Genomic DNA, 23,800 nt, shown 5'->3' on the forward strand with positions numbered 1-23,800 from the left:
CAAAGAACTTTCCATTGATAGTCTTTGGTGGCTATGAGAAGAAACTGTTTCCATGTTACAGGGTACCTCCATTTTATACGTTTTTAATTTTTTAAGCTATTTATGTGCATGTGTGTCTTGACTGCATGTATGTGCACCACATGTATGTCTGATATCAAGAGAGGTCATAAAGTAGGAATCCAACACAGGAAGCCCACAGCCAATATCATGTTAGAGGAAAAACTTGAAACATTTTCATTAAAATAAGGAAAAAGACAAAGTTGTTCTCTTCTTCCGTCCTTATTAAATATCATGCTGGACATCTTGGACAGACTAATAAAATAAGTGAAATGAGATAAAATGTATGAACGGAAAAGGAGGAAGCCAAAATATCCTTCTTTGCAGATGATATGTAAAAGACCACAAAGATCCTACCAGAGTCCTCCCTCAGTTGATGAACACATTAAGTAAAGTAGCAGGATTCAAAATTAGCACATTAAAAATCAGTAGCATTCCTAAATATCAAGAACCTATACACCGAGAAGGAACGGATCCCATATATTTCAGCCTAAAAATAACTCAGAATAAACCTGATGAGATGAAAGTGTTTTACAGTCTAAAGATTAAGATAATGAAGAAAGAAAGTATAAAAGACACCAGAGATGGAATGGGCCCTCATGTCTTGAATTGGTAGGGTTGATATTGACAAAATGGCCATTCAAACAGAAGTAATCTACAGCTTCAATGCCATCTCCATCATAATTCTAACATATTTCTTCACAGAACTTAAAAAACACATCAAATTTATTTAGAAAGACAAATGACCCAGGTTCTCTAAAATCATGCTGAACAATAAAATAACAATAAAATAATCATGCTGAAGAATAAAATGATATGGTGGTATCATAATCCCAAATTTCAATTTGTACTACAGAGTCACAGTTATAAAACCATTATGATGATGGCCTAAGAACAGACACATTGGTCAGCAGAATAGAATTGAGGATCCACACATAAACTCATATTCTACAGCCACTTAAGTTTTGAAAAGGAGCCAACAAAACACATTGAAGAAAAGACAATGTCTTGAACAAATGGTCCTTGTCAAACTTGATAGATAAATGTAAGAGAATGAAATTAGACCTCATCTCTCATTCTATACAAGACTCAGCTCCAAATAGATAAGCACTTTAACATACACAAGATAACGAATCATTTTGACGAGAAAGTAAAATATGCTAGAACTCATTGGCATAGGAAATGATTTGCTGAACAGATTAAATAGTTTAAGGTCCCTGAAAGCATAGGTATTATGCCCAGCAATTGATGAATGGGACTTCCTGTCCCTAAATGCTTCTGTGTAGGATACCAACATCCTGGGACAGTTTTTTTTTTAGAAAGTAATTTTATTAAATTATAAAAGTTTCCATTTCCGCCCCTCCTCCCACCACCCTCCCACTCCCCCCACTCCCTCTCCTCCTCCCTCTCCATCCCTAAGAGCAGTCAGGGTTTCCAGCCGTGTGGGAAGTTCAAGTTCCTCCCCGCTCCCTCCAGGTCCAGGAAGGTAGGTATCCAAACAGACTGGATCCCCAAAATCCAGTATATGCAGAGGAAACAAGTCCCAGTGTCATTGTCAATGGCTTTTCAGAAAGGCTCCGGGCCAGCCACATTCAGAGAATCCGGCCACATTCAGAGAATCTGGTTGGATCACGTCCTCGTTCAGTCCCAGTCCAACTGGCCTTGGTGAACGCTCATTAGATCAGTCCCCTTGTATCAGTGGGTGATCGCATCCCTCGCAGTCCTGATTTACTTTTTCATTTTCTTCCTCCTTCTACTCCTCATTTGGACCTTGGGGGGCTCAGTCCGGTGCTCCAATGTAGGTCTCTGTCTCTATCTCCATCTTTCGCCAGATGAAGGATCTATGGTGATAAGCAAAATATTCATCAGTGTGGTTATGGGCCAAGGCCGGTTCAGGCACCCTCTCCTCTGTCCAGAGAACAATCTGGGGATCTCTCCTTGGACCTGGGATCCCATATATAATCAAGTCTCCTGTAAACCCTAAAATGACTCCTTTAGTTGAAATATATTCGACAGTTTTAAACAACTGACTAACATCTAAAGCAAGCCATAATGTCTCCCAGAATCAGGTTTCATAGGTTTACCAGGCATTCATTTCAATTTTCATCGTTTTCCTTGTTCTTACACTTTACAGATGCCCAGTTTTAATATGCTTGATATTTGAGAAATATTTATATCTGCATTTTTAGGACTTACTGACCAGTCTATTAATAAGTGAAAGAAAGCATCTCTTAAATTTGAAGGTGTAAGTTTTTGATGAGTTTTTATCTAGTCATTTGAATTTTCTGCATATTCCAAAGTAATATAGACCTGCTTGTGACCATTGCTTAAGAGTTGCATTTTATGATTGAACTCTACTTAGTGTGTGTCCTTATGTCTTTTAAAAGATGTTCTATCCTAGCTTTTAATTTTATGTAATAGTGTAGAGCAATCACATAAAATGACTCTTTTTTTGTTGCATTTCCTATTGTAACACAATAATGTTCCTGTTATTAAGATGTATAGAGCTGTGTATCAACATTATTAAATATTTATGTTTTCTCATTATTTCTTTATTGTTCAGCATTTATACCCTCCGGGAGTTGAGGGACTGTTTCTGCTTAGTCATCGCTTAGTTGTTGTCATGGTACTTTCTGGTTTTTTGTTGTTGTTCTTGTTGCTTTTTATTTTTTAATCAAATGTCTGAAGCACACAGTTGCATTCCCTTACATTTGAGATACAATCGTTAATTAGCATTAATCGACTGCTGAATTTCTTTCTTCTTGAATATTGTATATGACCATCCATTGACACTGCGAAGCCCTTTCTGTTCCTTATAGAATGGTTTGAGATCCTGCTTCCCTGCCTGTCCACAACAATGCAGATGTTAGTTATGGTAGTAAATGTGCAATACAAAACGAAACAAAACATACCTAAACACTAATGTGTTATTTATTAAAAATCTCCATACAATGGAAGTTAAAAGTTTCCCCACACTTGTATTATGGTTTAAATTTTAAATGCCCCCAAAGCCTTGACCTCAATCCCATGATACCATTCAGAAGTAGACTTTAGGGAACCTATAGTAAACATTTAGATGACTAGAAATGTGCCTTTAAGTGAATACTCGCATATTCTCTTTCCCTCACTCCCTCCTTTTTGCTCCTCCCTTCTGAGTTGCCTGTCAAGCAGCTGTACTGTACTTGATACTTCCCAGCATGGGCTGTTCCTTTACCTCAGTCCTAAAAAACATCAACACAAGCCTTCTAGCCATCCAAACTCCAGAGTTCTCTGAAACCATAAGGAAACATAGACAAACCTTTGCTCCTTTTGAGGTAAATATATCAGGCATTTTGCTACACTGATGGAAAATTGACCAACGGTTATACCTTTTCTTTTTATTATTAATGTCTTTTAAATTTATCATATTGGTGTTTGCCTTCAATTATTTTGAGCTCATGATATTTGACAGACTCCAATTGCTCCATGAAGCCATACTGGTTATTGTTTTGTTGATCCTCAAATCGTCACAGATTCGTTTGGTGAAGTCATTCTATTGGTATTCTTTAACTACCCTTTAAAAAAATTCTTGACTTTTAAATATGTTTGTTTGCTTATTTATTTATTTATTATTACTCATGCCAGAATATTTGAGCATGGTGTCTGAATGGAGATATTCCTAACAGAAGGGAAGAATACTACACAAACCATATCCCAGAAGTTCAAAATAAGTAGAATGTTCTTTCTTAAATTATTTTAAATAATTAAAAAATATTTTAAAATTATTTTTAAAGCCATATGCTAGAAATAAATTCCTTTTGCTTTTTTCAAAAATATTGCTGGCTATTTATTTGACTAGGATTTTATTAAAAAAATACCACAGACATGTAATTGATAATGTTTTCTCCCCTTATATAGGCTGCCACTATGCTTGGATGGTGGTGGCCTTTCCTGTATGTGAATATGGGTCTATTTGCATTGTTCCACACGCAGCTTTCCAAGTTGACCAGAACCATGTATTGAAGATGCTGTCCTTTCTCAAGTTTGTATTTTTGGTTTTTCTGTAAAATAATTGGGTATCTATAAGCATGTGAAATTATGTATGCGTCGTAAATTAAATTTCACTGATCAATGTGTCCGTTTTTATACTAATACCAAACTATTTTTTATCACTACCATCTCTAATATATAATATAAATTGAAATCTGGGATGATGACACCTTCAGTAGTTCCTCTTATTATTCAGAATTGAGAATTGTTTTGACTATCCTAGGTATTTTTCTGTTTTTATGTGTGTTTCCATATGAACTTGAAGACTGTTCTCTCAATTTCTGTGAAAAATTATGTTGGAATTTTGAATAGGATATTGTTCAACCTATGGATTGGTTTTAGTAACTAGAATGGGAATATTAAATAGGATGGGTTATGTTATGATCTTGTGAAAAGTCATATAGAAATCTACTATGAAAAGCCATTTAGGAATCTACTACAGATGCTTCCTAAAATCCTTTCATATATATATGAAAGTAATTTAAATGAAGTCATCATATAATGGGGGAGATAATTTCCCAATTTATATTACCAAGTTCGATGGGTTCTATCTTTTTGAGTCTTTGGCCAAAGGGGTCCCAGAAATCCATCCCCCACCCCAAACATCATAGGCTGTTTTCAAGGCTATTGGTTACTCTCTATAATTCGAAGGTAAAGCCCTATTGCTGAAGAAACAACACACTTATGTCATTAAACATGGAATTATTGACCTGGTGCCCAGATAGAAGCTTTACCCCTTACTGATTAGCTTTTATGGTGATGGAAGATAAACTTTGAATGCCACTGAAAGAGAAAAGTAATCATCAATTTCATTTAACTACAAGCCTTATTATCTGTAACAGTGCAAGATACTGGTGTAGTTAGTGACAGAAATATTGTGGGACTAGCTAACCTCTTTTAAAAATTGATTCTAAAGTATGAAGATTTCTCTAATGTCTTTACACATAAAATAGAAAATTTATTTTCTTATTTCACAAAGTGTGATTAGGTCCTTGTTTAATGTCTGATTCCTTCTCCTGTCTCATATACTGTACAAGAAGCTCTCATGGAAAAGCATGCTACCTTTCTGCATTCCTTTCAGAGGTTTGTTTAACACATTTGCTGAAATCATGTGACATTCAGAAAAAAATATAAAATAAAGACTCACTTAATTTTGAAAATTATATGTTATTAGTTGTAGCAGGTATGAATAACTAAGAGAAGTAAGTACTAGGAAAAGTTAGACATATTAGAAAATTCCAAAAGCATTTCATAGGACTGGTAGATTCAGAAGTCACGGAAGTCAATTTCTGATTTGTTGAGTGTTTTGTTTCATGGCTACTCTAGGTGACTATTCTCTTATTCTTACATTCTTATTCTCTTATCTCCTCTGTGCTTTCTGTCACTTATCAGGTTTACTTTTCTTTCAGGATGTTCTAAATCATTTGGGATCCTGTGAACTGGATGAAGATGATCTGATGCTTGATTTAGAATTTTTAGAGGAACAGAATCTTCAACCCCCAGGTAAAAGTTGATTAAAGACTGACAGTAATATGACCCCAATAAATGTCTACAAGAATATGACCCTAATTTAATCAATTAGTTTTAATTGCAGCTTTCACTATAAGCTAGACACTGTTTGGAGCATGGCCAGTCTTCTCTTTCTCTTTTCATCATCTATGTACAAGGAGCAAGCTGGGTGCGCTGCATACTTTAGCTTCTTGTAGTGGATGACTTTAAAGTCAGTTGTAGAGACATTCATGCAGCTAGAAGTCATTATGAAATGAAACAGACCACAAAAATCATTTCAAAAGAAGACATGCTCAAATTAAACACTTACCAATGTAAAACTAACATCTTATGTTGGAAGGGGAGCCATGCAATGGCTACATTTCATTTTTCATGGTTTACTTTTAATCAAATCTAAGTATTGGTGATCTAGATTTGTTATTCTAAATTTTAGTCATAATACCTTAACAATGGAGATTAATGCTGATACTTCAAGACTGATCTGAGCACTTATAGGGACAAATAACACCCTTAGATAGTCCATAGATACACCCTCAAATGTGTGTTTGCAGTTACAATGAGTAATAGCTCAGCTCATATCACATAAACTAAGAAAACCCATCGACCTCTTTGTAATAGTTTGAATTCATATCAGATTTTAAATAGTATATCTTCAAATTAAAAATAAATTTTTTCATTCAAAATACTTTATATGGCCTAATTATATTCAGGTTTAGGTATTTGACAGCAAAGATTATATTATCTTATTTTTAATGATACGTCTTACACTATTTCTTGTACATTAAATGTCAACAGTGTTAAACAAAGTCATAAAGCCTGAGTCTACAGGGCCCTTTCGGGAATACTGACCTTGTGGCACATCATGTTTTTAATTCTGCATGAATTCTGTTCTCTGTGTTAATTCTCAGGCTTATTTTGAGATGTTTGGTTCATACTAAATATTTATACTCAGTTAAATTATTGCAACTTTGAAAAGTAGATCATAATGATGCTTATATTTTCTTGTACCTCCTTTTAATTTGCCATTGAATATCAATTTGGGATTAAGTTTTTTTCTCAAAACATTCTACCTGCAGATGGTTTCACAGTTGTCCTTTTCTAATGCAGATTTATTATTTGTTATGAAGATAACTCCAAATTTCTGTCCTTCATATGTTTTTACCTTAACAGTTAGACATTAGGAGAACATAGTAAGACGTGTCCATTTGGAAGGAGTTTTTTAAAGGAGAATTAATCAACGTCTAGTAAATATCTAAGTTGCTCTAGATACATATGTAATATAATGTAGCATATTTAACAGTAGATCAAACTATATTATCTCTATTCTCCAAACTTGTGAGACTGGATAACTATAAAATAATACTCTCTACATATTACTCATTTAAACGTCTACAATAACAAAATGTTTAAACACTTCAAATTTTCACAATAAGACTCATATTTTGTATTCAATAATGCAAAATTATAACTAAAAGCAATAAAGAAAACATTCGCATTTACTATTGTATGGTTATAGGGTAAATTTATAGTAGATGGTACAGATATGGAATAGATAGTGTATCTAAACCCTAGATCATTCCATAGCATCAGTATATATAACAAGAGGACAGTCTGTCCCTCAACATGCAATTCTGAGAGAAGTACAGTGCCAACCCTTAATCTAATCCCACACATACGTATTGGATACCTCTGAGATAAGAGAAAAATTTCTATTTATAGGTTTTAAATTCTGTTTTGTAAAGTCATAATTTTAAATATATTTCTTTTTCTGTAATGAGAAATGACATAAATAAACTTAATTTGGGACTTTTTGAAATTAGTTTGAACAATGATTTCTGTAGGAAGTATTAGACTCAGAAGATGTAAGCACTAAGTGACAAGGTACAATTGCCAATAGGGAACCAGAAGCAAGGCACAGAGAACTTTTCAGTGTGCATGGTTGGATTTCTTCTGTGGGTAGTCAGTATGGTGGAGGGCAAAGGTGACAATTGTAGTTTAAAACAGCTAAATGAAATGTGGCACCCTCATAGGAGCATTTACTTAAAATTACATATATTCTTTGTAAAAAGTTAGGGCTTTGGATGTTTTCATTATGAATGGATTATGAATTTTACCAACATAAATAAGTTTAGCTCAGCTTATGTACAATGTTTATCTTGTTATATATCACTGAAATAAATGCTTAAAAATTGAAACATTGTTCTGAATTAATGACAGAGAAGGTAATTTAACTGAGTCTTACATAATTATAGTCCATTTTGTTGATTTTTATAACTTTCTAATTTAGTTTGAATTTTATGTAATATTTTATAGAGATGTGTGTGACTGAATGATTACATTACTTACTTGTTTGATCCTTAAATATGAAGAAGAGAGCATATTAAGCTGATAAATTGTTTAATGATCAACACAGGAAAATGAGTACTGTGAATGAGGGAGTCATAGACTTAAAGGGATTTGGGATTAAAACTTCCCAAATCATATTCTTTTCTCCGTTTTATGTTTATTGGACTATTTATGAAATAATTGAATGTAGAGAAGACAAGTCCAGTTCTGTTTGGTGCCAGTCTTGGGGAAGAGCAGTTATGTTTGACAGCCAGCCATGGTGAAGAACAATGACCACAAATCTAAACAAAGATGTAGCTGCCTGTATCTGCTCCGGGAAAACATTAACCTTTTAACAATTATTTTCCTCTATAAAATGTTATGATCACTATTCACTTTATCTAAGGGAATGAAAGTGATGTGTTATTCTTATGACTCACTGCACAGAAGACACAGTTGAGAACTAGATGCTGAGCCTTGTCACCTGTCACCTCATCCTCGAAAACAAAGTGTTGCTCAGATGTGATCCTTGGGCAACTGTAAGGAACTTTCTTCTCTAAATGGGTATTATAAAAATACTTTTATATAAGACAATATATATCCAGATAATTTAGATTTGGGTCTGTAATGCATCATCTTTAGCTATTATTCCCCTTGCATCTATGCTAACCATGGATTAGTCAACACCATGGCAGATGCTGGTGGGAGACAGCAGCCTGGTAAAGTCAGTGGAGTGGCAGCAGTAATGAAGGGAGGAGGAGAGGCTGAAAGAGCACACCTAGGTTGTAGGAACTCGGGGATGGGAGTACATTGATGCTTACTATGGTATCTGGGAAGGAAAAATGGGACTACATGGATCAGTTAGAAAATATGGGATTCATAGGTCAAAAATGTTGATAATAGAAGCATTAAAGACTATGGTTGTGATAAATGTAGAATTACATATATACACAGCAAACATCACAGTGTGTAATTTTAATGTAACCTATTCTTGTTATTTAATGTAATAGTACTTTAATTTATACATTTTTATTTGCTTATAGTTTCTGTTTTATTGATTTTTCTTATTCATTATTCTTTATTAATTTTATTGAGAGAAAAATGTATAAAAGTATTTATTTTAAAATAAAAATGCGAGTAGGTTAAAGGTTGATAAATTCATCTAAATCTACATCATAGAAAAGCATTCAGCAAAAACTGGAATATTGATCAGGATGAGAACATAAATTTATTGCTGAAGAACCATGTTGCGTGAAAAATGCTGACGAAAATAACACAAGATCCCATTAGTGCAAACAGCGCAAATTTCACAGAAAATAAACAAAGAAAACCACATCATTGTCTGGGGAGGAAAAGGGCTGACAGTAAGAGACTGACAGGTGCCAAGGGTGATAAGGAGGCTTGGGAGCTACTGAATATATTCCTTATCTTGCTTTTGGTATTGATTTCATGTCACAATGCACAAAAATCATACACTTTAAAAACATTGTTTATTATAAAAGCAGTATGTCTTCATGAGTTGGCTTAAAATATAAGTAAGTTTAAGGAAGGAAACTGAAAGCTCATAGGAAGCCAAAACTTTATCAAATTAACCTTAAAACTTTTAAAGAATAATGCATCTTTAGAATGCATTCCAGATAAACTTAAAGTTAGGATAAAATAATAGGGATCATAGCTTCAAAAGCTTACCTGAAAATATACATGTACACACACACTCGCACACATACACTCTCACACACACACACTCATAAACACAAAACAAATCAAAACAACTCAAAGAAATACCTCCACTTAAAAATGTATGTAGTTTAGGTAAAGTTGTGCTACACATACTGAAGATACTTCCTCTATAAGTCATAGATTACTGAACACATGTCTCAGTGCTGGGCAAGGGAACCCACCCTTCCAGATGTTGATCAGGCAGAGAAAAGAAAGTTCAAAAGATTTTCAAAACAGTATAAGCCATTGCTATTGTCCTTGGTTTCCTTCTGGAACCTGATGACAAGACAATATTGCTGAGGTCACTGCACTATTTGGTCATAGAATTTGGAAAATTGCGATTGTACAGATCTTCAGGCCTCTTTCCTGAGCAGGTCCTATTGCATCAGAAGGTGCCAGATAGGCTGCCAGGTGAGAAAGGTAATCGATGTTCTACGCGGCTGGTAAATCTATGAACCGAAATAAGAACCAGCCCAGCAATATATCTTCGGTGGTGCAATAATGGCATGTAAATCTTTGGGGAACCAACAACTGTGTAATTAAACTTAAGGACCACTTGATAGGAGAAAATTAATATCTGTTTCTGTAGACCAAGCCAACTGGCCATAGCTGGAGAAGTCATAGACACAAGACAAGAAGCTACTAGTACTATTTTCCTAAATCAAAATAGCATCTACCAGCTTTCTGAATAGATATCCTTTTACTCAAAGCTAAGTTTAGCTCGTCTCTGGTAACAAATATATGTCCTTTTGCAACACATCAAAATTTATTGCAGAGATCAGCGACTGTATAAAATGCATAGAATAAGTGATTCTGACTTGCTAAGCCCCAACTAAGCATGTACTTAGCATGTACAACTTGATATCCTCTTTTCCATGATGTTCCTTTATGTGTAGGAGTTATAATGCAGACATATCTGCTGAGCCTGAGGACCCCACAATCATTTGTGCTCTGCATTGTGACCAGTTGTGAGCTTTATAATGATCTCTGTGGTGCACTTAATGGTACCCCTAGATGCATATATTTAACAGTTGAATGAACTGTTTAGGAAGGGTTAGAAAGTGTGGCCTTGTTGGAGGAAGACAATCACTGGGGGAAGGCTTTGAACTTTCAAAATGCTGTGCCATTTCCAGTTAGCATGCTACCTCCCCTCCCCTCTCCCTCTGCCTTACAGTTATTGTTTCAATATGTAAGCTCCCAGGTCTTACTCCAGCACTGTCCCTGAACCCAATCTCCCTGCTATGATTGTCATGGACTCACACTCTGAAACTGTGATCAAACTCCCAATTATAAGCTGCCTTTGCAATATTGTCTGTTCCCCAAAACAGAAAAGTAACTAAGTCTCTATTTGCTGTAAAACGAAGGGTCTTTGATGAGGACTGTGAGCTAGCTTATCTGTAGGTATAAGAATAAGTTTTACAAAGTAATTAGACATGCTGTTCTAGCAAAGTGGCAACTGTGGGTTTCTTACAAGTTCTATGACCTCACTATCTCCAGATAGTTTGCAAGCATTCTGCGTAGGATGAGAGCTGGCTTCTCCCCTGTTTAATGGGTCTTTAGTATAATTAGATAATTGTTGATCACCACCAACACACGAGTATCACTACTTCACCCTTAGCAATATCCTGCCAAGCTGTCCTTGTTGTCGTTTACAGAACTTATAGTCAATTAAGATTACTAACTACTTCTCTCTTCTGTCTGCTTGTATAGTGCTTTATGTTACTGGGGAATCTAGACCACAAGAAAGAGTCTATAAGTGAGCTGGGATAATATGAGCCCTGTGCCCTAAATGTGCAGATTGTACAAATAGGGGCTTAATCTTCAACCTATGAGAGTCATCTAAGAGCAACAGCGATAGCTTCCGCTGTTTGGTGGATTAACTTGGAATACCGTGACTAACAACTCAAACAGAGGTTTCTCATGTTTGGTACTGTGTTTTTTTCTTAGGTAGTTTATGGAATAGCTTGATATGTGTATTTATTAACTTCCAAATTATATCTCCACAGTTAAGTGGCATAAGTTTCTGAGTTTTGTACAATCTAATTAAAGATACCCTAGGCCCGCTTCTTTGGATCCAGACACACCATAATCCCTACTAATTTGCAGTTGACTTTTATAATATTCTTATGTCAATGTTGTTGCAATTCTTTATACATTGCCATTCATATTAGCAAAACCACAAGGGTTTCATCTCATCTCTGCTGTGCTTTTACCCATTAAAAATTAATAACAAAATTACCTTCTTAATTAATAGGCACAGGAGGAATTCCTAACTCACTGAAGAATTTTTATAATGCTTCCTCATCAAATTCCAAATATTTAGCAACTGCCTAATTAATTTCTAATTGGTATTGCTGGGCCATTACCTCTATTTGCATGTAGACATAAACCAGTACTGCCCTGAGTATACAGAAGCAAGTGCAAAATAAATAACACAAGTAATAAAGTTTGTCTTTACTCGATCATCCACCTATTATGTTCTTTTTATCAAAGAGAATTTAATAATTTAGATCTATTTTCAAGTAAGTAACTCATCTTCAAGTGGTAAAGACTAACCTCAATGCATGGCAACAATATAGGTTTTTTTTTTAACATTTGTGAACTTAGTTCCTAGTGTTTACAGTATTTAAAACAGACATGTGTTCTTTATTAGATACATTGCTATTCTAATTAGGCTGTACAGTATTTGGGACAAGTAACATCCAGGGAAAAAAGTTTTCAGTTATTTAATTGGACTGATTAAAGGTAAAGAAATGTGCTGTGTTTTTAAAAGCAACTCGTCTTAATTGATTAATTTTTAATACTACCAACTCATCACTGAGTGATATAAAAGTAAGAAAATTATGTTTAAATTAGAAAACATATTCTGAAACAACCTATAATAGTGATGAATTATTTAAAACTCAAGGGCCCTGAAAAAAATAGTATTTACAAAGATTAAAATTATCTAAATCCCAAAGAAACAGAATCAAATTGTATTGGGTTCTTGCTCTAGTCTATGCAACCTAGAAAGCAAGATACTTTGCATCAAAACAGACCTCAGTCAACCACTTAGTCAGGCTGATTTTTTTAGATGAATATAATCACAACATGTCACAAATGTAGAACAAGATTCACTATAGCAGAAATGGAATCCTGACTCAGATATATCTGATTTCAAGGCAACAAAAATCTTTTTCAGATATTTATATTTTTATTTTTGCTAATAAAAATTTATTTTATACATGATTACACATATTGTGTCTAAATGATTTCCACTCATAATTTTCTCCTTTCAACTTCTCCATTCTTACATTCTCTCATGACGTCTTCCATAATAATTACTGTAATATATATAGATAGATGTGTAATATATGTAGATAGATGATAGATTGGTGATACATACATACATAAATGGATAGAAAGGTAGATGATAGATAGATAATATATGGATAGACAGGCTTAATTTACTGAAGTCCATAGACTGTTGCTCACATGTACATGCAGGACTGACTATTTGGGATCGGATGGTCTATCCAGGGCTTATCTCTGGAGAAAGCTAAATGTTCCTCTCTCAGCCGCCATTCATTGTTTCTAGCTCTCCATCCAGAGGTAGGGCCTTGTTAAACATTTTTTAAAAAGATTTCTTTATTTATTATGTATACAGTGTTCTGTTTCTATGTATGTCTGCAGGCCAGGAGAGGGCACAGATCTCATTACAGATGGTTGTGAGCCATCATGTGGTTGCTGGGAATTGAATTCAGAACCTCTGGAAGAGCAGCCAGTGCTCTCAAACTCTAAGCCATCTCTCTAGCTGGTGGAAGTTTTTCTACCCACGTTGGTATGTTAGCTGGTGTGATCATTATGCAGGTTTTATTTAGACAACTATAGTTTTGAGACTTCATGTGTTCTGCTTTCCTGTCACATCTGGGAGACATTGTCTTACATCAGGCATCTTGGTCCTCTGGTACTTAGAATCTTTCTGGCTCCTTTTCCATGATTTTCCTTGATCTTTAGTTGTAGCTGCAACTAAGCACAATACCTACACACACACACACACACACACACACACACACACACACACACAATCATGTAAAATAAGCTTAAGGAATTTTTGAGGTGTTTAATGAAACTATTAGTGATGAATAACTTCAGGGTATGTTAGAATTATAAAGATTGTGATGGAATATTAGTTACCATTTTATGTTCTACTTTGGGGTTATAATATTCTGTAACAAAATAAATTCAGCTGAGTTCTTTTCACAAAGGGACCAAAACCAAACATCTTTTATATTTATATTTCACTACTCTTATGTTCCTTTGTGTGAACAAATTCACAGTCTGAAATTTTAAGATTGTCAAATGACAATATATAAAATTCACTCTGATTGTCATTTATTTACTAACATGTAAATTATAGTGATAAAAACCTGAATAATATGATGTGGGATTCCCCTCTGTATGCCATGAATACCATTGGTTAATAAGGAAACAGTCTTGGGCCTGCACAGGGAATAGAGGTAGGTGGGAAAACTAAACTGAATGCTTGGAGAAAGAAGGAGGAGTTAGGAAGAAGCCATGTAGCCCTGCCAGAGATAGAAGCCAGAACTTTCCCCAGTAAGCCATTGCCTCATGGCAATACACAGATGAATGGAGATGGGTTAAATTTTTATGTAAGAGTTAGCCAATAAGAAGCTAGAGCTAATGGGCCAAGCAGTGATTTAATTAATACAGTTTCTGTGTGATTATTTAGGGGCTGAGCAGTCAGGAAACTTAACTAGTGGCCTCCTCCAACAATAATATTTACTGAGCTAGGTGGCAGTTCATGGAGGTAACACACCCTTATCATATTAAGAAATTTGAAGCCTGATAGATAAATGATGAGAAGCAGGACATTTCTCAGTCAGAGTCAACAGTTTTGGATTCTATTGTCTAATAAAATTAGTTCCTATAAAATATAAAATCCCAAATATACTGAAGCTTGTGTTGCAAACCACTCTGCTCCATGAACTCTGTAAGTTAAGAATTTTGACTTTATGTTTCCCTTTGACTCCAACGGAGAAGCTGAGCACATCAGATTCGTGACAAACATTGTGCAAAGTGCCCAGTCAGACATGGTCCTTTTGGCCTTTGTTTGAGATATAAATATCAGCACTTTCTGCTATCTCATTTAATCTTCCATTATTTTCACAGGACATTATTTCTACTTTCTTAGAATTGAGTGAATGGAGATTTAAAAGAACTTTTTGGTCAGGATTAAAGAATTAGGAATTTGATGAAAGGTTAAATGAGTTAAATTATAGCTAAGCAAGTGATAATTTATACTTGTTTGCAATATATAAAAGTTCCCAGTCATATTGAGTTGCTGCAAGGAGCAACTGTAATCGGGTTCCTGAAATGTACTGTTTTCGTAGAACTTGGAAAATACGCAGCTGAGACATGAGGTGTCACTTTGACATATCAATCATCCACTGGCTTTGTTCCCTTTTTGCTTGGGCTCTGAGTTAGGGCACTAGTAACTGCCTGGTTGCCATTAGATGGCAATCTTGTTCTGATAATGCTGATAGAAACCCTGTGGTGCGTTTGTATGCAACCTCATAGTTTTACGAGGCTTTCAAATATGTTATCTCATCAAATTATCACGCTCTCTCTGCAGTAGGTGATAACATGACCCAAATACAGTGGAAGAAGAACATACTCGGAGGTTAAAAACTCCTGTCACCATTCTCTGAGATCTTATCGTCACGTACAGGATTCTTCTCAACTCTTTCCAGCCTTTGCGGCATCTAATTTCACATACAATTCTAATGCATTGGGATACATGTTTTCCAAGGTCACTGAAAGTCAGAGTTGCATCTTAAAAGGAAGTGGGTATTTCAAGTAGGCATGCTGACTGTGGAAAATAAGGACCATTAGCTAAAACGTAGGGGAAGGCAGAGAGCAGTGCAACAACTGACAGAGTCATAGAGCAGAACAGCATGGGGCCGTTTAATGTGGAAACAAACAACTCTATCCACACCAGCAGGGTCGGGCTTTATGGCACTGCAGTGTGCAGCTACTATGTTTATGAATATTGTTATGATAGCTTTGAATCATGAAAAAAAGCAAACAAACAAGAAAACTTTTGTAAGTTGGTGTGATACAGGCCTGTACAATTAATCTTACAAATACACCAATCTAAACCTCTCCATACTATTTAACGCACTAAATGGAAATGTCCTCAGTTCTTCATAACTTCAACTTTCCAGAGTGTCGTTTCGTACGGATTTTCTGTCACAAATACACGGAATATATTTTACATATATTTTAATTGTATTTATGGAAAATACAAATAAATTTTAAGTATGCTTCGTATCTTCTGCATTTTCCCTTCATGCTTCCCAAGATCTTACAAATCTTAGCTAGATATAAAGATTGCTTTGTGGTGAGCTTTCTGATGATCAACTCTGTGAAAAGAGCATTTTGTACTGTACTGATAGAACATATAAGGGTTTTTCCACTTAACCACAAGATTATATAATAGACAGTGATATGTAATTTAAAGGCATTTATTAAAATTGATTTGGGTTTTGCTGGTTTTATTTGCTTAATCAACTACAGTAATAATTAGTTTGATAATTTTATGTCTTGCTTTTCATTCTCATTTTAACTATCAAACTTTCTAACATGCACCTGGCTGAGCATTTTTAAGAGTGTACTCAAGTCACAGAATAATGTCCTCACAGGATGAGAATTTTGGGTTAAAAACCTTCATGTTTCTTCCAATTTCTTCCATTTGGTGGCTTTTTGTCTTTGTTTTTGTTTTTTGTTTCCTGAAGCAATTAAATAGAAAATATGTGTCTCGCAGTTTCTCACAATTATGTGGTGACATTCCCATACAGTTTCTTGAATAATGGCAACAACAACTGCTACTTTATAAATGAATATTCAATTAAAACATTCTGGTATTTTTGAATGAATATAATTTTCATATATTTAAAATTGTTCCCAATAAGAAACATAATTTTCATAAATTTCAGGGGTATGAAAAGCAAGAAGTCACATCAGAATGGTTTGGGAATGTTAGTCATTCTAGTAAATGCCACGATATTGCTCTCAAGTCCTGAGCTACAACCATTTGATAAGACAAAGCTCAGATGTTATTTATTGATAGTAAAATGCCAGTACTGCTGAATTTGATAGATTTTGTAGAAGAAAAGGAAACATTAAAAATTTGAAGGTTCCTTAATAGAAATGTTTCAATTTTGGACTTCACTAGGATTTGGTAAATATTATGATATAATGGTTTTGGTAGCATTGGTGTAAGCAGCAAGTGAAGGGCTGAATTATTCATAAGGTATACAATATAATTTGAAGCTTTCTTATCAAAGAATTGTTAGGTCGTTAGGAACAGGTCTATAATAAATAAAACCTCATTATTTAGAACAGTTCAATTGTACTCTAAGAATAAGGAAGTGGGTAGCTGATGCTGATGGAAATGTTGCTGTGTGGAACCTTGAAGTCAAGTCCAAGTATTTCTAATGAGATGTCGAGGAGAACAATGCTTTGAACTTCAGCCAAGTCTGGTTTGCACAGTTAATCTGTCACCATCATGTGACAAGTTTCCTGTGTATCACCTTAAGCACACCTTGTTTAGTTTTTCTTTTCTTTCTACCAAATGTGTTCTATGCTAGATCCCTTCACAGGGAAAAACAACAGTGATATTTCCATCTCTGTAGACACACACAGACAATATAAGGGCTTGCCTGCTCCATGCTGGGCATCAGGAGAGTTACATTAAAGCAGATCCCATCTCTGCTGCGGAGTGCAGGAAATAAGTATGTATTCTTCTCTCAACATTCTCACAGTTTGCTTTAGGAAGGATTCTCTGGAGGAAAAATGTAGAAGTGTCGGCTGCAGATGTCTCAAGTGGATTTTCTGATGCAGAGATGAAAATGTTTCTGTACAAAAGTATTCTAAAATTTTATTCAATGTACTGTGTGCTGGTACCCTGAAAATGATAGGCTTTATAGGAATGTTATCTCAATAATGATTTAAAGTGGCCATCCTTGTGACTCTATCTGTACTTGAAGATGATGAAATGGAAAGTACCTTTTGTCTTTTTCCCTGGGTGAGACGTTTGTGGCATCACATGCACTAAAAAATGTTCATGGTATCTTGGTCCTAATAATAGCATTGGTCCATTTCTTCATGTCTAGGTCAGCACATTATTAAAGTAGATGTTATTTGTGGTAAACCATTATAAAAATCTTCTAATGAAAACAAAAACAGAAGCTGCCACCAATTTGTGTCATAGTTTAGCTTCAGTTGGCAACTGTATTTGCTCGGGAAGAAGAAACTCAGTTGAGGAATTGGCTTTTGAGACGGTCTGTGGATCATTTTTATTGTTCAGTCGAGCACTTGTCACCCAAAGCAGGGCTCTTCAAAGTGATTTCCCAGATAGCTGCTAGAAGAATAATCTAGTCTCAATCTCTGTACATCTGAACTTTTCATTACTAGCTTAACCTCCATTAATCCTTTCTCCATATTGCTAACAAGATGGGCTGATACACTAAAGTAATCTTAATCCTGGACCTATGCAAACATCAATATTCCCATTATCTTCATTAGAAAATCCAATTTCATTAGCAGCTAACAAAGCTCTCGTGCTTCAATACTTTCACTTTTGCTCCACATTCAACTTGACTTCTAGTAAATATTTATTGAAGGCTTATTTTTTACCAAACATGAGCCAGCTAGCAAAGACTCTAAGGTGTACTTATTATTTAAAACAGGTGTTAAGGAAGAAATGCCAGTGGGCCCTGGGAGGATCTAGCATGTTTGATGATGCAGTGGTGGATGTCTGAGCTTTCACAGGAAGGATAAATAGGGTTTGGGTGAGATAATTATGGGAGTTAAACCCTGGAAGAAAAAGAGCATAATGAATCAGAGAACTTCCAGGAAGCCCAGTATGCTCTGATGTGCAGGCAGAATGACGTAGTCTCCTGAGGTGCTTCCAGTGATGATTCTCAGGGACAATCTCCTTCCTGTACCACTTAGCATCATGCTAAAGGAAGTGTAAACATCTGTCATCCATTTGAAGAATTCATATTTACCTTTTGAAAAAAATAAGTATAATACTAGTCAATGATTATAAGAATTAAATAGATATATTCAGGAGAAGATGTTTTTCTTTGATCTGTAATATGTTTGAAAGCCTAGAAGAGAAAGTACAATAAAGACCGACAGGGGGTAGTATTCTATCATTGGCGATAAATGGAAGGAAAACACCGAAGAAATGCCAGTGTATAGCTGAAAGTCAACGGAGCAGTGTGAGACTGACAAAAACGGAGTCCTTAGGTAGTGTTCTTGCCATTATTAATCCTGTAATCCATTGTGTTTTTCCTTCATGTCTTTTTAAATATAACTTAAGACATCCAGTCAGAAAATAGAAATCTGAATTCCTTCAACTCTAAATGGAACTTTGAATGGGTGGTGACTAGCCAATTTAGTCTATGTACATATTTTAAGAATTAAAGCTATTCAGAATCTGAAGCATGTTACTCTCCAGTACTTTGAAGACAGAGTGTGCAGTGTGTAAGCATGCACGGGCTTTGCTCTTCACATGTGTAAGCATGCACATGGGCTTTGATGTTTATGTGTGTAAGCCTGGCAAGCAAAACTTAGCATGAAATAAAATACTAAATTTTAAACATTTGAATGACTAGAGAGAGAACTTGTCCTCAGATATTTGACTCTGTTTCAGCTATGAGAATAACTATAAACTCATGAACCATTACTGTGTTGATTAATTTTATGTTAGCTTGACCCATGCTAGAGTAACTGGAGAGGAGAGATCCACAACTGAGAAAGTATCCCATAAAGTTAAGCTGTAGGCTAGCATGTAGGGTATTTTCTTAATTAGTGATCAATGGCAGAGGGCCCAGCCCATGTGAGTTATGCCATCCCTGGGCGTGTGGTTCTGAGTTGTGTTGGGAGGTCACTGGAAGTAGGAGCAGGACTCATCCCAGGTGCATGAATGGGCTTTTTGCAATCCATTCCCTGTGGTGGGATAGCTTACTTAGCCTTGATATGTGGTTAGTGGGGACATGGACTTCATCCTGCCTCAACTTGGTATGCTAGACTTTTTTGACTCCCCAAGGGAGACCTTACTCCTTCTAAGGAGTTGATAGGGGTTGGAATGGTGGTGTGGGGTTGGGAGGGGGGGAGACAGAAGGGAGAGGGAGGGAGAACTAGAATTGGTATATAAAATGAAGAAAAAAATTAAAAAGAAGCTGTCTGAGGAGGCCAGGAGGAGCAGAGAGTAAACAGTACTCCTGCATGACCGCAGCGTCAGTTCTTATTTCCGGTTTCCGGTTTCCTGCCCTGTGTGAGTTCCTGTCCTTCAGTGATGAACAGCGCTATGGAAGCAAAAGATAAATAAACCCTTTCCTCCCCAACTTACTTTGGTCATGGTGTTTTATTACAGTAATAGTAACCATAAGTAAGACACTTACCAGCAGTTCTCTGACTGAAATCTGGCAATATGTTTTCTACAAGAAAATGTTAGAGGAGGCCACTTGTTCGACCTGGCTGCCCAGAACCAAAATAACCACACAGAAACTATATTAATTAAAACACTGCTTGACCCATTAGCTCTAACTTCTTATTTGCTAACTCTTAAATCTTAATTTAACCCATTTCAAGTAATCTGTTCATCGCCACAAGGTCGTGGCCTAACACCAAAATTTCAACACATCTGTCTCTGGCGGCTCCATAACGTCTCTCTGACCCCACCCTTCTTTCTCCCAGCATTCAGCCTATCTTTCCCTGCCTAAGTTCTGCCTTGCTACAGGTTCAAAGCAGTTTTTTTATTCATTAATGGTGTCACAGCACACAGAGAGGACCCCCACATCAAAAAACAAAACAACACAAAAAACTTAGAGTTTCTGGTAACCCCCACCAGCATAACCCAAAGAAGGAAACACACAAACACTACTATTGAAAAAGAAAAAAAAAAACAGAATTAACAACCACTGACCATTAATATCACTTAATATCAATTGACTCAATTTACCTATAAAAAGACATAGGCTAAGAGAATGGATATGAAAACAGGATCCAGCCTTCTTCTGTAAACAAGAAACATACCTCAGCCTCAAAGTCAGATATTACCTCTGAGTAAGGAGTTGAGGAAAGGATTTTCAATCAAATGGACCTAAGAAACAAGTGGGTGTAGCTATCCTAAAAAAAATTCAAACAATGTATATAAACCTACAGGATACTATGAAAGCAATGCTAAGAAGAAAGTTCATAGCACTAAGTGCCCACGTCAAGAAAGTGGAAAAAGCTCACACCCGTGATTTAACAGCACACCTGAATGCTCTAGAACAAAAAGAAGCAGACTCATCCAGGAGGAATATATGACAGGAAATAATCAAATTGAGGGCTGAAATCAATAAAACATAAACAAAGAAAACAATACAAAAAAATCAATGAAACAAAGAGCTGGTTCTTTGAGAAAATCAACAAGATAGACAAACATTTATCCAAACTAATCTAAAGGCAGAGAGTGAACATCCAAATAAACAAAATCAGAAGTGAAAAGGGGGACATAACAACAGACACACTGAGGATACCAAAAAAAAAATTTTTAGAGTTTATGTTTCTAGTAGAATTGCTGTTGAATTGTGCTAAAAATCTTATAGTGAAAATGTGTAAATATTTTTATATAATTCATTAAAAACACCCCTTCAAGTATTTTAGAAGATAAGAATGTGATATGTCTGCAGGGAACAAAGAAATTAGGTGGGTATCCTTAAAAGCAGGTAATTTTCAAAGAGAGTTTTCCTTTTAAGCACAGCATCCAGTTTTTAAATATTGAAGGACATTTAACTGTGCTGATTAGCAAAACATTTATTGCCCTATGGTAACTCTTAATTCAATCATTTAGTTTTTTGATTGCTCTGTAACAGACATCGAAGAATTAGTCAAAAATATTGGTGTATTTAAAAATCATATTTTCCAAAAGGATGGGTTCTTAAGGTTATTTTAATATTGTGCTGTATTATATGAGGAACTTAGAATCAGTGAGTGAGAGGCAGAGGCCCAGTAAGTCTACTGTGAGCCTGTCTTCTGGGAAAGGCTACAGAATCGAGACCTGAAGAATGCCATATCATTGGACATGCTAATGATGAAGTGGGGAAACTGCACAGAACCCCCTGCCCCGCCATAGACAAAGAACTACAAGCCACTAATGACTGTTGAGAGGGGAAGAATTAGCCTCTCTCAGGGATGAGCCTCTAATTGTTTGTCCAAACAAATTGGTCTTCTCTGAAACAATATCCACACGAACAGCAGAAATGAACTCACTCAACATTCATGTGTGTGTCTGTAATAATAATAATCAAAGAGAAAGAAACCATCAATCTGAAAGAGTGTGTGAGGGGCGCATGGGATGAGAGAGAGGGAGGAGGAGTGGAAGAAGTGATGTAATTATGTTTTAACTAAAATCTATATTTAAAATGAAAGAATCAATGAGTAACTTGCCCCATTATCTTCTAGGTAGTGATGCACAGAATATGATGTAGTGAGATGTGAACTAATCTTTTGGATATGGTTTAATAAATAAATGTTCTTGCATGCTCAAGAATGTTAAATTGATTGAGGGGTTACCAGCTTAGCCAATGTGTGACAAAGCCTTTCTTTTTGATCCTTTAAATATCTATACTGCTCTGGTGAGTGCATCCTCAGGCAGAGTTATGATTTTATTGGGTGTTATTACAGTCCTAACAGAAAGCATGTGATGCAAACAACATTTTAAGTAAGATTATTTCTTTCTGACTCTATTATTGTGAGAGAAAATACACATTATTAAATGCAAATCTGAAATTCCAAGTGGATTTTAAATTTGATGGTAATCATATTCAGTAATATGTATTTATATGTGCTAATGTTGAGCTTAAAGGCATGATGAAAGTTGTGTTAATATAGAATAAAGGAAACTATACCGTTAATGGTTAGAATGTAATATTAATCAGCCCTACTTTGTAGTGTAGCTCTTATTACAGCCAGGAGGAACAGAAACTCATTTCCGTCAGTGCACACCTGTGGTCTTGCTATATCAGTAGATCTCTGAGTGTGACTGTTCCTTCCTGACTCATTTTGCAGATGGGCACTGTGGATTCTAAGGGCAAGCATTGTTTCTGCAAGCAACTGCTAATCTCTCTGGAGTTTTCAGTTTTTTTCTTTATATTTTCACTATCTCCTTAGGAAATGGATATATTTACAAACATATAAAAACTTTGCATGTTTTGAATAATTTAGAATTTATTTATTGGAATATTTAGAGTAGAATCTGCCCTTCTTATTTTCTTCTAACTCTGATTTATTTCTTTGTCCTGTCCATCACTACCCATAGGGCAGATACCTAGGCGCATAGAGTGAGTAACTGAGTTGCATGGACAAATGCCTCTTTTTGAAGTATTATGAAAATTGAAACATCAACATGAATCTTAATTGAAGCTATGTTAATTGTGAACCAAGTTCACAGCTAACGAGTGTGTTTTCCTAAGAACAATAATTATATCATGTGTATTTACTTTAATATGTGCTTGTTATTAATCTTAATAATCCATTAACACAGTCCTCTCCTAGGTATTTGAGTTCATCCTATATGTTTGGCAGTGAACTTAAGTACTAAGTTAGCTTTGGGTGGTATTGTGTGGCTTTGTCTGGAGAAATGTGATCAAATACCTGTTCACACCAGGTTGGTCACTGAAAATGGGCCAAAGTAAGATTCCACCAAACTGCGGTTTAGTGAACCAATGATCTTGCAGGGGTTACTTCCAGGAGTGTAGGTGAAGGACTCCTTATAGAAATATGCAGCTGTGTGACCAATAAGCTCACAGTATCATGGAAGCTTCATCTCCGGAGCATGAATTATAGGAAGGTTGGTGGGTCAAAATCGTCTTTCTCTAGGTATTGTTACTGCTTATATAGCCTTGCAGAAGTGCCCTGTGAATTCTAAGTGTCAGATATTCCTGATACTTTCTGAGTTGTCTAATCCTGAACTTTGTAAGTTTTGTGTACTTCCTGGTCTTAAGGCCTGCTTCAAGATTATAATACTTGATTTTTTTTTAGGAAGTGCTGCACTATAGATGTACATCCCATGTACACAATGGGATGGGTATGTGCCCCCCAA

The 23,800-nt window shown here is 35.6% G+C and overlaps 1 protein-coding gene across 5 annotated transcripts in view; it reads left to right on the top strand.

The window, feature by feature from the left end:
• The window catches only part of Ccser1 (coiled-coil serine rich protein 1), a 1,117,462-nt gene that overhangs the window by 193,322 nt on the left and 900,340 nt on the right, over positions 1-23,800 (top strand). For all 5 annotated transcript variants that reach the window (XM_087907262.1, XM_087907263.1, XM_087907264.1 and 2 more), the window contains exon 4: positions 5,496-5,589. In XM_087907262.1, coding sequence (XP_087763388.1) covers positions 5,496-5,589 — 94 coding nt within the window. The remainder of the gene's footprint in view (positions 1-5,495; positions 5,590-23,800) is intronic.

Source organism: Myodes glareolus, chromosome 6, assembly GCF_982192425.1.
Source record: "Myodes glareolus chromosome 6, mMyoGla1.1, whole genome shotgun sequence".
In the NCBI taxonomy this organism is placed as follows: domain Eukaryota; kingdom Metazoa; phylum Chordata; class Mammalia; order Rodentia; family Cricetidae; genus Myodes; species Myodes glareolus.